The sequence below is a fragment of the Nicotiana sylvestris genome, chromosome 5 (genome assembly GCF_000393655.2).
Source record: "Nicotiana sylvestris chromosome 5, ASM39365v2, whole genome shotgun sequence".
Lineage (NCBI taxonomy): Eukaryota > Viridiplantae > Streptophyta > Magnoliopsida > Solanales > Solanaceae > Nicotiana > Nicotiana sylvestris.
The window spans coordinates 75357443-75370366 of record NC_091061.1 but is presented as its reverse complement, the minus strand read 5'-3'; the positions used below and the strand labels follow the sequence as shown (position 1 = coordinate 75370366).

At 36.4% G+C, this 12924-nt stretch overlaps 1 protein-coding gene across 2 annotated transcripts; it reads left to right on the top strand.

Annotated features, from left to right (window-relative positions):
- The first annotated feature begins 1343 nt into the window (after positions 1-1343).
- Positions 1344-9492, top strand: LOC104234572 (3-hydroxyisobutyryl-CoA hydrolase-like protein 3, mitochondrial). Of its 2 annotated transcripts, XM_070174470.1 has the most exons (11): positions 1344-1709; positions 2569-2670; positions 5456-5508; positions 6536-6670; positions 6745-6860; positions 7449-7570; positions 7654-7783; positions 8253-8431; positions 8620-8747; positions 8845-8946; positions 9224-9492. In XM_070174470.1, the coding sequence occupies exons 1-11, from the start codon at positions 1454-1456 to the stop codon at positions 9323-9325; spliced, it is 1425 nt and encodes a 474-aa protein (XP_070030571.1). In that variant the 5' UTR covers positions 1344-1453; the 3' UTR covers positions 9326-9492. The 2 variants fall into 2 exon arrangements, with proteins under 2 accessions (XP_070030571.1, XP_070030572.1); XM_070174471.1 differs by lacking the exon at positions 7449-7570 and having other exon boundaries at positions 1348-1709; positions 6745-6841.
- The last annotated feature ends 3432 nt before the right edge of the window (positions 9493-12924 follow it).

Here is a 12924-nt window from a genome sequence, read left to right as displayed (position 1 = left end):
ATTCACGTTTTTGAGGATTGCCCTAGTTTTACAAAAGAGTATATTTCTCTATTTTGTCTTTTTTTATCCTTGTTTTTGGTTCCAAACAAGGTGATGATAGTCTTTATCTTGTTTTCAATTGCGTGTGGTGTTTATTCATCACGATTGCCAAAGAGGAGCAATATCCACTTTGGGGGAACGAATCTGCCTCATAGGATGTCGTCCGTCTTTCAACCAGGACTATGTGCGAATATCGCCAGAATTTGATCCTTTGCCTAATTGACCCGCCAAAGGGAACTTATAAAAATAGTAAGTGTGCGCCATACCTACTCTAATTGATTCCAAGTGGTGACTTTAGGAACTTGTTTAGTTCTTGATCTTTCAAGAACACGTTTCTTGATCTAAATTCGTTGTTTTGATATCATAGAATCATAACTTTCATTGAACTGGTGCAATATCAATATTTACTTATTTCGAACGAGTAAATAGTCTTTCTTATAGTTCAGATCGTCATTTTCACCTTGTTTTTTGAATCATCAGATTCTGAGTCCTAAAACTTGAGATACGTTGTTTCTTGAAATTGGCCCACAAACACATGTTTTCGTTTCAAGATCTTAATCCTGGTCGGTTGGTTCTTTATTAACTCGAAGAATCACATCATAATACATCATACAGAGCTACTCATGTCCTCGAACCATCGAACGGAATGCAAATGCTCAAAATGACCGATCGGGTCATTATAGTCATGTCAAAGAAATCCAGACCTTGTACTATCGATGCTCCAAATATCAAAGTTGAATTACCAATTACCATAAAAAATTCAATGATCATTTTACCCTTAGATACTCCTATCAATATAGAAAAATATAGTTAAAAATTTATATTGGATTATAAAGTTTGCTCTAAAATTATCATGAACTTATTATGGTTCTTGGTTGTCTACGAGTTTCTTCCTTTATTTAGCTAGCTAAATCGTATCGACATTAATCAATTTCATAAACTTACACTTTTGTATACAATTTTTATTTTATAATGTAAACATAGTGTTTATTACCCCTATGTTTCAAATTAGATGATGTACTTTTTTTTAGTCAGTTCCAAAATAAATGACATACTTCTAAATTGAGAAATAATTAAATTTTAAACTCTTCGTTTTACTTGTTTATTATCCTTAATGAGAAGTTTTTATAATCACACAAATGCCATGGCCTCACAAAACTTTTATCCGTTAAGATTTTAAGACCGCAAGTTTCAAAAGTATTTTATTTTTAAACTACCTCATCTAAATTGGAATGAAATTATACTTTTGAAATTTGAGTTACTCGTTTATGGGGTATTCACGCAACGCCACACTCAGGGCTGAATGCAAATAATTTTTGGCTGAAATGCCAAATGTGCAACTTAACTTAGAGGACACACTCAGAAGTCAGACTGAACAATTCTGTAATCCAGGCACGCACGTTCTGGGAAAAGGATGGGAAGTCTTTTTGGTGCTTCTCACCTTCTAAAGCTAAGTCGATCCACCACTCTTCTCTCAGCTCCGTTCTTCAAAAACCGGATTTCTCACTCCCAATTACCTAATTACTCAAAGACGACGACGTTTCTTACTCTTCGAACTTTCGCAACCATGGCCTCCGGCGCCGATGAATTCGTCAAAGGACATGTCCACCCTAACGGCGTCGCTGTTATCACGCTCGATCGTCCTAAAGATCTCAATGCAATGAATTTAGGTGAACTTTCGATTCTTATACTTCTCTGTATGTAATGTGGAATTGTGGATCCTAGCCGGATAATATTTGTTCAGTTTTTCTTAGTCCTATCAGTTCATTTTTGCAAATTGTTCGTGTCTTTTTTCTGGTTTTAGTGCTAAGAAGTCAAACATTAGGATCAGATGCCAAATGTTTGACTTTGAGGTGCATGAGTCGGCAACTTAATGGAGTTTGTTAGTTTTTTTAATTATAGCCTGAAAAAAAAAAAGCTTGTCCAGTAAATCATTTGGCATTTGTTGAATCACTATCTATGGTTATTTGCTTATCTAATTTTTCCTTATAAAAAATACCTGAAGTAATAAATTACAAGCTATGATCAGGATACAAGTTCGTGTAAGCCATATTTCAGAAGCTGTGGCCTTATTCAACTAAACTGTCTAATGAGCAGTCGTAACCTATCAAAGAATATGTTCTAAAGATGACGCGGTTATAATCATGACTCGTGTACTACAACTGCATCGATTATGATTTTAATACTAGAACGATATTGAACCTATGGAAACAGGAGAAAGTATTGTAGTTTAATTTCTTAGGGAGCAAGAACAAGATGACTCACTCCAAAATCAGAAATGAACATATTAAGAAACCTGTTTTAGGCCTTTAGTTTGTCCCAATGATATTTACTTCATTTAACTGATTGGACAATAAGATGTGCTTTGAATTCTTTCCTAAATGAACTTTGGCTACACCTTTTCTTTCTCAACAATCCCCTCCAAGAGTACTATGTTGTGATATCATCAATCAATGTTAGTGTTATTAGCATTATCATTTGCTGAATTTGATCTTTGTTGCATTCATATTTCATTCAAATATGATGCAGATATGGATATCAAATACAAGAGTTTCATGGATGAATGGGAAACAGACCCAAAGGTGAAGTGTGTTTTGGTCGACAGTAGCTCCCCCCGTGCCTTTTCAGCAGGTAACTTTCTTTCTATTATTTACGTGATGGGTGGTGCATGTTATTTGCGGATGACATAGTATTGATCGACGAGATGCATTGCGATGTTAACGCTAGGACCAAGGTTGGAGGTTTGGAGATAGACCCTGAAGTCTAAAAGTTTCAAGTTGAGCAGGACTAAAACTGAATACTTGGAGTGCAAGTTCAGCAAGGTGACTCATGAAGCGGACGGGGAAGTGAGGCTTGATACACAAGTCATTCCCAAGAGAGGGAGTTTCAAGTGCCTTGGGTCAATAATCCAAGGTAAGGGAGATTGACAAAGATGTCACACATCGTATTGGAGCAGAGTGGATGAAATGGAGGCTCGCTTTCGGGGTTTTGTGTGATAAGAATGTACTACCAAAACTTAAAGGTAAGTTCTACTGAGTGGTGGTTAGACTGACTATGTTGTATGGGACGGAGTGTTGGCCTATCAAGCACTCCCATGTCCAGAAGATGAAAGTAGCAGAAATGAGGATGTTGAGATGGATGTGTGGGCATACCAGGAGAGATAAGATTAGGAATGAAGATATTCGCGACAAGGTGGGAGTAGCCCCGTGGAGGATAAGATGCGGGAAGTAAGGCTGAGATGGTACGGGCATGTGAAGAGGAGATGCATAGATGCACTGGGAGGAGGTGTGAGAGGTTGACCATGACAGGCTGATGAGAGGTAAAGGTAGGCCTAAGAAGTATTGGATAGTGGTGATAACTAATATGGAAGGACATAGCAGCTTCAGCTTACTGAGAACGTGACGCTTGATAAGAGGGTGTGGAAGTCGAGAATTAGGATAGAAGGTTAGTAGGTAGCAGTGCGTGTTTTTCTTTCGTGCGGGTAGTTTTGGTATTAGTCTTGTTTTCTTGTATTTTCTTATCTGCACATTTTTTATTGTATTTTATTTATCTTCTCTTGATGTTGTTATTGTTTTGTTGTTTCGGCTTCTTTTTCAACTCTCCTTAAGCCGAAGGTCTATCATAGACAACCTCTTCACCTTCACAAAGTAGGGGTAAGGTCTGCGTACACACTACCCTCCTACCCCACTTTGTGGGATTACACTGGGTTTGTTGTTGTTGTACTTGCTGGACCTCTATTTGGTATTTTTGCACCACCTAGTTCTTAAAGTGGTTTTGATATTTTATCGTTATTCATTATGTTAGAGCCTAACACATTAAGTGACATAGTATCCCCTATGCTTCTAAGATTTGAGGATGACCATTCATTGCCAATGCAGGATTGAATATTAAGGGGGTTGTCGCTGAAGTTTGAAAGGACAAAAGTGCACTTTTGTGCAAAAGGCATTCTTTTATTACATCACTAGTAAATTACACCGCGCTTCGCGCAGTTATAAAGAACTTATTAAATTTATGAGCTTTTATTTCATCATTATATTGAAAAACATATTTTAATGATTCTTTTTAAAATAATGGATTTCAAGTTTTAATCCATCTTATTATTGACACCTGTAGTATTTTGCATTAACTCTTCATGACAAAAGACATGGTTCTTAGGAAATTAGTATGTCAATCCAAAAGGAAGAGAAGGCTACTTAAATTAGCACCATCAAAATATTACCTATTGTTCTTATTTTGTAGTAATGTTCTTTTATTATTTTATTCCCCATAGTGGCAACATTATACATTTATCGAAAAGTTGTATGAATATTTGTCTACAGTATACCCATTACTTTTATGTTTAAGTGTTATTTTATTGTTTCATTCTCTATTGTAGTACATTTATATTTTAGGAATGTGTTTTTGTCTGCCAGATTTATTTTTTATAAATTGTATATTCATCAATGTCGGGACTTTTTCTCCTATTTAAGGTCTATATGTAATCAAGTTATTCTATACATGTAGCTTAAGGCATTTGTTTCTACCAAAGAAATGAAAAAGTAGCAATCACTATAGCACTGTATGCTTCTTTCGTGGTTTGTGCAATCATTCGTGTAATTATTCTGATTAGAAAATAGGAGCACTACCATCACATATCTGTCTTTCTGCAAGGAAAAGAGAGTAAATTAATATCTAAATTTGTCATCTGATTCCACAACAAACAACATTACCATTCCAAATATGACATGAAAAACATAACTTTGGGGGAAAAATCTTTATGACAAAATATGAATTTATATCGGCAAAATGGAGGAATGTCATAAAGTGTCATTAACTTATAAATTAAAATTTAACAGTTTGAGAGTTATGGATAAGGAAGTTGAAGAGGTGAGTTATGTAGCGGTACCTTTGATGTGTATACATATATATATATATATGAGTTTGTTGGCAGAATTCAAATGGTACAACATTACCATATATTAATAATGGTTAACTATAAGTAACGGAAGAAATAATAGAGACAATGAGTTACTTTCGCAACGGTTTGGAAACAAAACGATTTATGGCGAAGAGAAACCAAAATAACACATTAGAACATGACTTTTGGACTTTCTATTAATTTAATTAATAGAATAAATGAAAAATGAGTAAGAAAAGGTAAAAAAAGGAGAAAAAAGATAAATATAGTCCTTGGCTTTAGAGAGGTGCCACATCACTTTTCTAAGTCCCTCCTTTATATATATATATATAGATTATATTTTCCCTACAAGTGTCAGTTCGGCGTATCATCTTATCTTGTACCTTTTGTTGTGTCAAAGCTGGTATCTTCCACAGTGTAGTTCAGAGTTTGCTGTCTGTAGTTTCGTTTGCTTACAGTCTTAATTAGTTGATGCTAATATGATGATGGATAACAAAAGTCCTAGTGTTTTACCTGCAGGTGGTGATATTAAGCAGATTGCAACCAAAAAACATCAGTCAGATATGATTGAGGTTTGTAGTCTCCTTCGAAACATGATTAATTCAAGACTTGCTCTACTCAGCTAAAGAAATCCCAGACTCACAGCAGACTGCACTAGCAGTAGAACAAACACTATGAATGTTGCAAACTTTGCAGACTACCGGCACATGTTGCTAGTTTAGGTCCCAATATGTATCAAAAGAGCCATTGTGTTATCTGCAATTATCAGTTCTGTACACAAAAGTACAGGCAGGCCTTTTAGTCTGTGATGAAAGAAGGAATTAATTAATTGTGTGGGGCCTAAGAAACAACAACAAACCCAGTGTAATCCCACAAAGTGCGGTCTGGGGAGGGTAGAGTGTACGCATACCTTACCCCTACTCTGTGAAGGTAGAGAGAAAGTTTTGTTAGACCTATAGAAAACAACATTGAGCCACATTATAATTGTGCCATCCTGAAGATAGTTTAGTTTTTTCTCTAAGTTCTACTCTTCTGATATAAACAATATCTGTTTTCACAAGTCAATATTTTATGAATGTCGCAAATGGTTTTGCTCCTCCCTAAGTTCTTTTACTACTATCTAAGACTTGTATAAGTGGTCATTGGTTGTGTAAGATTATGTGAACTGTCAAACTCAAATATAAGCATGTTAGAAGACTTATGGGCCTTTCTTTTAGCATGCTTATCTTTAAGTTTGGTAGTGCACTTTATCCGATGCAACCAATTGGGTGCTTATTTAACGATCTTTTATCATCTGATGCAATCATAGAGCTTATCCCTTCATGTGTATGCACATGCGTGTAGCAGTATATGGTACATACATCTTAAGTTCTTTCCATGTGAAAGATAATTTAGACTCTCTTTGTCAGGCACACACGTGTATTGAGGAGCCTCTTAACTCCAAATCATCACCAGAACATGCTCCAATCTGCTCTTCCACTATTTATGCAGATCCTCCTATGTAGTGCTTGAATGTGTTATTTTATGCTTATATTGATTTGAATACTGTGTCTGAGTTAGAAGAAGGGCTTTATGTAAAAGTAGAAATGCATGTAACAGGTATTCACAGCTGAGTATCCTCTAATATGTAAAATCTTGGGGTACAAAAAGCCTTATATCAGCTTCATGGATGGCATTACAATGGGCTTTGGAATTGGTTTATCTGGTCATGGTCGTTACAAGCTTATCACAGAGGTACTTCTCTACGTCTATGGAAGATTACTCGTTTTTGCAAGTACATCTTAGTTACACTTTTTTTTTGGTTCCAGAGGACTGTTCTAGCGATGCCAGAAAACGGAATTGGGCTGTTTCCAGATGTTGGTTTTTCTTATATAGCAGCACATGGTCCTGGAGAAGGCACAGTTGGTATATTTTCTTCTATTCAGTTGAGTATTTCTTGCTGAGAAAATTTCAAAGACCAATCTTGTTGCATGAAACTTCAGAGAGAAATAAAAGATGGAAACTCCTATAACTGGAGGCATGTTTAGACAGATGGATCTCTCTCATAAGTAATAGCTTAAGTTTTTATTAACAAGATGAGACTATAGGAGTTGACTTGGTAATTGATCTCCCTCATCTAGCATGGAAGATTGCAAAAGGTATTGAAGAATATCTAGGTGCTAAAGCGAGCAAGTGAAGCATGCTCTCATCAGTGTCTGTATGTTATATTGAATGCTAGTGATGGGCTTCCAAAATTTAGAGGTAGGAATTATGACCAACATTTCAGAATATCTGGAAGGTGTCCGAGGTGATTTTCCTGCTTTTATGAATTTCAGGAAGAAAAAACACCTCATACCAGTTCATGCATTTCAGCTTGGTGTTTATAAGCACATCCCTTTTATGCATTGGGAAGTTATTATTTCTTTTGCATCAAAAAATTGAAAATTTAATTACTTATTATCTTTTTAATTTCGTTTAGTCCTAAAGCACCTTCTAGAAGCTGAATGACCATTTTCTCTTTATTGGCACTTAGGCTTGCCCGTCTCTTCATTGGTAATTGGACAGACAAATGCAATTTGAATCGAAGTCAGAATAAATACCGCCGTGTTGGGGTACTGAGGCATAGTTGTTGTATCTTGTTGGAGGGAGAAAGCGGTGAAAATGATATATGTGTGGTTCATAGAACTATCTTCCCACTCCTTCCCTATGTGTTTGCTTAATCAATTAAGCAATTGCAGGTGCTTATCTTGCACTTACTGGAAATAGGATATCAACACCTGCTGATGCACTCTATGTTGGTCTGGGAACTCATTATGTCCCTTCTGCAAATTTGAGTACGTTGAAGGAAGCTTTGCTTGCAACTAAATTGTATGTCTCAAAATCTTGCACTATTCTCTAGTGCACTAATTGTCAAATTTTTGACTAATTACTCGTATCCATGAGACGTGAACAGCTCCTTGGCCTTTGAGTCCCTTTATCTTATTTATGCTGCTCGAATAAAAGATATTTTTGCACTTTATAGTGCTTGTAAAGACCTTTGATGTTGACATACCTTGAGTTGTGTCTTTTCTCTTCAAATCCATGTTTTGCCTTGGAGGAAGAGATTCCCCAAATTGAGTAAACTTCTTGGCCCAATGTTTCAAGCTTTTTTAGTGCTTCTATTGTTGGACCCTAATCATCATTTCATGAGGCACATCTGGTATAGAGCATTCTTTCTCAGATGCTTCAGATCATTGTTTCTTATGCCTTCTGATAAATGTGTATTGTGCTACTGATACAAGTCCTTTCAGTTACATGTTGCAACTTTAAAATAGGTTATTCTGTCTTCTTAAAACAGCTCTGAGGATCCAGATGAGGAGATAAAAGAATTGTTGGCAAAATACAGTAGCAATCCTGATTCAGAACCCCGTTTGAAGTCACTTTTACCCAGAATAATTTCTACTTTTGCTGGTAACAAGTCCATTAGAGAGATAATAGAGGAGCTAGAAAATCATCAGCAAAGTGCTGATACATTGGGTAAGGTTTTACAAATAAGACTTTTCTCATAGATGAATTCATGTTCTCTCTATTTTATACTATTTTTTCTCCATAAATGTCCTGTATCTTATTTTCCTATCAATGAGTAAACTTTAGAGCCATGCTTTATTTTCATTTTTCATGTGTGAGTTCATCTTCTTGACATCTTCTTGACATCTTCTTGACAGTGGTAGAATGGGCCAAGGATGCTCTGCAAGGGCTCAGAAAGGGGGCCCCTTTCTCTCTCTGTCTCACCCAAAAGCTTTTTTCTAGAGTTGCATCTGCACGCGGTAAAAATGAGAATGACTTGTCCAGTGTGAGCTTCTCTCTAAGTTGTGTAGTTTTCCTACATCTTTTATATTGATTCTTTCCTTTTCACGAACGTTATAATCTCCCTTTTCTGTCGTTCCCAGCTCAATGGTGTCATGAGAACTGAATATCGCATTGCTATAAGGTCTGCTCTACGGAGCGACTTTGCCGAAGGTGTCCGAGCAGTCTTAGTGGAAAAGGATCAGGTTTGTTTCTTGCGTTGCAAGCCCATGATACTGTAACTGCATAAATGTTGGGTTTGTGGTTTCTTTAGTGTAGTGCATTTCTGGTAAGGAATTTCGACTGAGCTTAGTTGAGGCGTGATTTCGTCTTCTTAAGATTGAATAAAGTTCCTGGTTTATTTATTCTTCTTTTCCCAATAATGCAGCTTGATTGTCCTGTTAGACCCACCATATTGTATTGTCGATAGAGACGACTTACAACGTGCAGGAAACTAAAACCTTTGATGATTTTTGTTTTCAGAGTCCAAAGTGGAATCCGTCTTGCTTGGAGGATGTTAACCTTAGTGAGGTGGAAGCTCTTTTTGAACCTTTGAGCCCGGAAGTTGGAGAACTGAATGTCTAAGTGTGCCTGGATATCCTGCATTTTTCCAGCAGTTAGGGTTGATAAATACTCCTCTGTTGGTCAATCGTAAAACATGCTTCCGTGTCTAATCCCAAATGATGCCTGTTCAGATGTTGACATTATCTCTTAAATGTGATTTATGAGGAAATAAAGTGCAGTTGGTGTGAGGACTCCATTCTATTTCTTAAGGTCGTTAATCCCAAATAATGCACAACTGGTTGCTCGTCTCAAGAGGATTCGCATAAATGTGCCAGCAAACATATACATAATATAAATTTTTCGATGAAGTACTTTCACTCCTGGACTTATGCAAAATCCGGAAGCCATATATATATTAATAAACTAGCAAGGGTAGCTGGGCACTTGAATCTATATCCAGTTTTGGGATCATTATTAAAGTTATATCAACTTTTCACAAAAAAATTTGCAAGTCTTACACACTTTAGGATCAACTTTAGATTTATCGGGTTTGAAGTTGAAGAAATGTTTTTAACTTGAAGTGCAGTGCACATAAGGCCAATTAAGTAAAGTGCAAAAATTGTGCTTGAGATGCATTTAAAGCCAAATAGGTCCGAAGTGAAAAGATTGCACTTAACATGCACTTAAGGACAAATAGGTATCAAGTGCAACCAAAGTTTTCATGCATTTAAAGCCAAATAGGTTTGAAATGCAACTAATGTTTTCATGCATTTAAGGCCAAATAGATTTGAAGTGCAAATTGTCCAGAAATAGAAACTTGTTCTTTGAATTTCAACAATCCAAAGTACGATTTAATAACTAAAACTACTCCAAATGAGCTCAAATTTAAAACATAACCTCCAATTTGTCAAAATCAACGAAATCGGATTTCGATATTTCTGGGACAACTCTTTTCTGAGAGGGTAGAGAATTGGAATTGAAAGAGTTGTCACTTAACGTATTAAGGTGCGTTAGGGCATCTAGAGCAGATAACTCATATAACTAGTTTACATCACCAGAGATCGGGTAAGAGCTCGAAATTACCTCGAGGGGAAGGTGTTATGCACCCCTCAAGATCCACAACGGTGGGTCCTGGCCGAACATAAATTAAGCGAATTAGTCTAAAAAGGAGAGAAAGCAATTGGGACATATACAATATTTAATTTATTTTACACAGGGTATAGGGGGTGATCCTAAGTTTTTTTAGCCTATAGGATCATTCCATGCAATACTTTATAACTCACTCAAGTCGCGGTGTTACTCATATCATTAGCGCACGGGATCTCCTTTATTACCCAATTACTATCTTTAAGTTGTTACTTAAGCGTACTAGTTGATTCTAAACCGTTCCTTATGCGTGCACTACCCGTCACTTACCTATGACCCTGGAGGTATTAGGACCTCTATTTAGGATATAGTTCTAGATCAACCTATATTGCTTAATATGAAATCTAGGCGACAAACAAAACAAGTAGGACTTTCAAATAAAGAATAAGTACGGGCTCACATTGACCTCCACACAGGCAACAAAAGCATGCAATTGGATCAACAAACTTTATCAACTTTGGAATCCTATAGGCAGGATATCTATGTGAGAAAACAGAGTGTAAAGGCAGTTTTATTGAGGACAACATTAAGACCTATTTGTTTGCCTACTGATTTTGTTCAGCATGAATCGGGGCACTTCAGGCAGTAACATGTCACAATTATAAACCCAGAATCGTTATTAAAGCCTACAGATACGTTGCCTAAGTGATTAACAAGAGCGATTGAATTTAGAATCGATTATCAAAATCCTATAGGCATGATTTTTACGAACTTATTAATTAAAGACCTATAGACAGGATTTCTGGGTGTAGTACTGATTTTAGCTCGTAAAAAGATAGATTTTATTTTCCTATAGGCATGCTTTCTAATTGGAGAATTGATTTAAATCTTATAGGCATGATATCTGTTGATTTAAACCCTGTAGGCATGATTTCTAGGTTTGATATTGATTTACATCCTATAGGCATGATATCTATTAATTGTGTACGGGCAGAAATGAAACAAATTGTCACGAAGGATAGTTAATTCAAACAACCAGATCCTATAGGATAATTGCTAATGCACATTTGTTGAAAACATGTATGGACCCTATGAGCAGGATTTTCTAATGTACAGAAGTGAACAAAAGTCCTATAAGCAGGATCTCTAGTATGCAAATATAAGATGCAGAATTGAAACGATCATGAAAGTCCTATAGGCAGGATTTCTGATCACGCCTAACTATGCTTTATAAAAGGACAATGCGGACGTTGCAAATATAACCTGAGTATTTATGCCTAGAGTCGAATCCACAGAGAATTAACCTATCAATTATATTCGTTGGACTTACTAAATTCTTTAGAATCAACATCCCCAAACGTTGTGAATAACAATTTATGGTATATTTAATAACTAAGATTGAAAGTCAATAAACAGTTGTAAACTAAATATGCTTAAGTTGTGAACAATAATAAGAAGGTTCTAAGGTAGTGATTTCCCCTATTGATGGAATCTCTTCTGTTTATGTTTCATATAGATTTACCAAGATATCTCTATCAATCATGAACACTCTTTTTACCGTGAATCTCTCCCGAGTAATCACGATAATTTACTAGACGCACTCTCCCGAGATACGCTAGCTGGATTTGTTTATTACAGTTCACTTTAGATTGCACCCAAGACTTCGTTATCCCTAATCCCACCTTTAAACCTGCAGTTATAGATCCCTCTTATACTTTGGGAGTGGTGTTGTTCAACAATCACCTTAATATGCACTCTCTCCCGAGTTATGCACACTAATTAGGCACAGCTAATTGAGGATCCTGTCAATTAACTACAACAAACACGTAGTTGAACAAATAGAGATTAAACTGGCAAACTATATTAACATAATCAAGAAGTTCATCCTTCAATAGGTTCCATCAAAACCCTAGACAAAGGATTTAGCTACTCATGACAATGGGTAAATAAACTATGAAAATATTCATGATCAAAATTGCAAGAAAAATAAAGAGAAGAAGAAAATATGATGTTTTGGGTCGAATTATCAAAAGATTCTACTAGCTACGAGCGTTTAGCGACAAATTAGCGACGACGTTCGGAGCTAATTCCAGTATTTTTTGTCGTGAATAAACTATGAAAATATTCATGATCAAAATTGCCAGAAAAATAAAGAGAAGAAGAAAATATGATGTTTTGGGTGATCTCTCACACTTGTTTTTCTTGCCAAAGTACTCTAAAAACATTACATGCCTCCCTTGGACGAGTTCTATTGTTTAATATAGGGTTTTGGGCTAAAAATCCCGTGTTTTGCACTTCAGTCCCTCAAGTTTTTGCTTCCTATCGCGGTCCTACCGCGGTTACGCTAGGACCGCGGCCAACTAGCCTCTTAGAATCCGCAACAGCCTTCTGCCGCGGTCTGACCGCGGTTACGCCGGGACCACGGCAGTCCATCTCCAGTTCTGGTTTTGCTGCCTTCGCGTGGTGCACTTAGCGGATATTGTAGGATTGGCCTCTTTTTCTCCGTAATTGATCCCAAAAGTACTCCATAGACTTCTTTTATTGTATATAGCCTGTAAAGCATGAAAAGCACTAATCAGAGCATTTTGTCATTA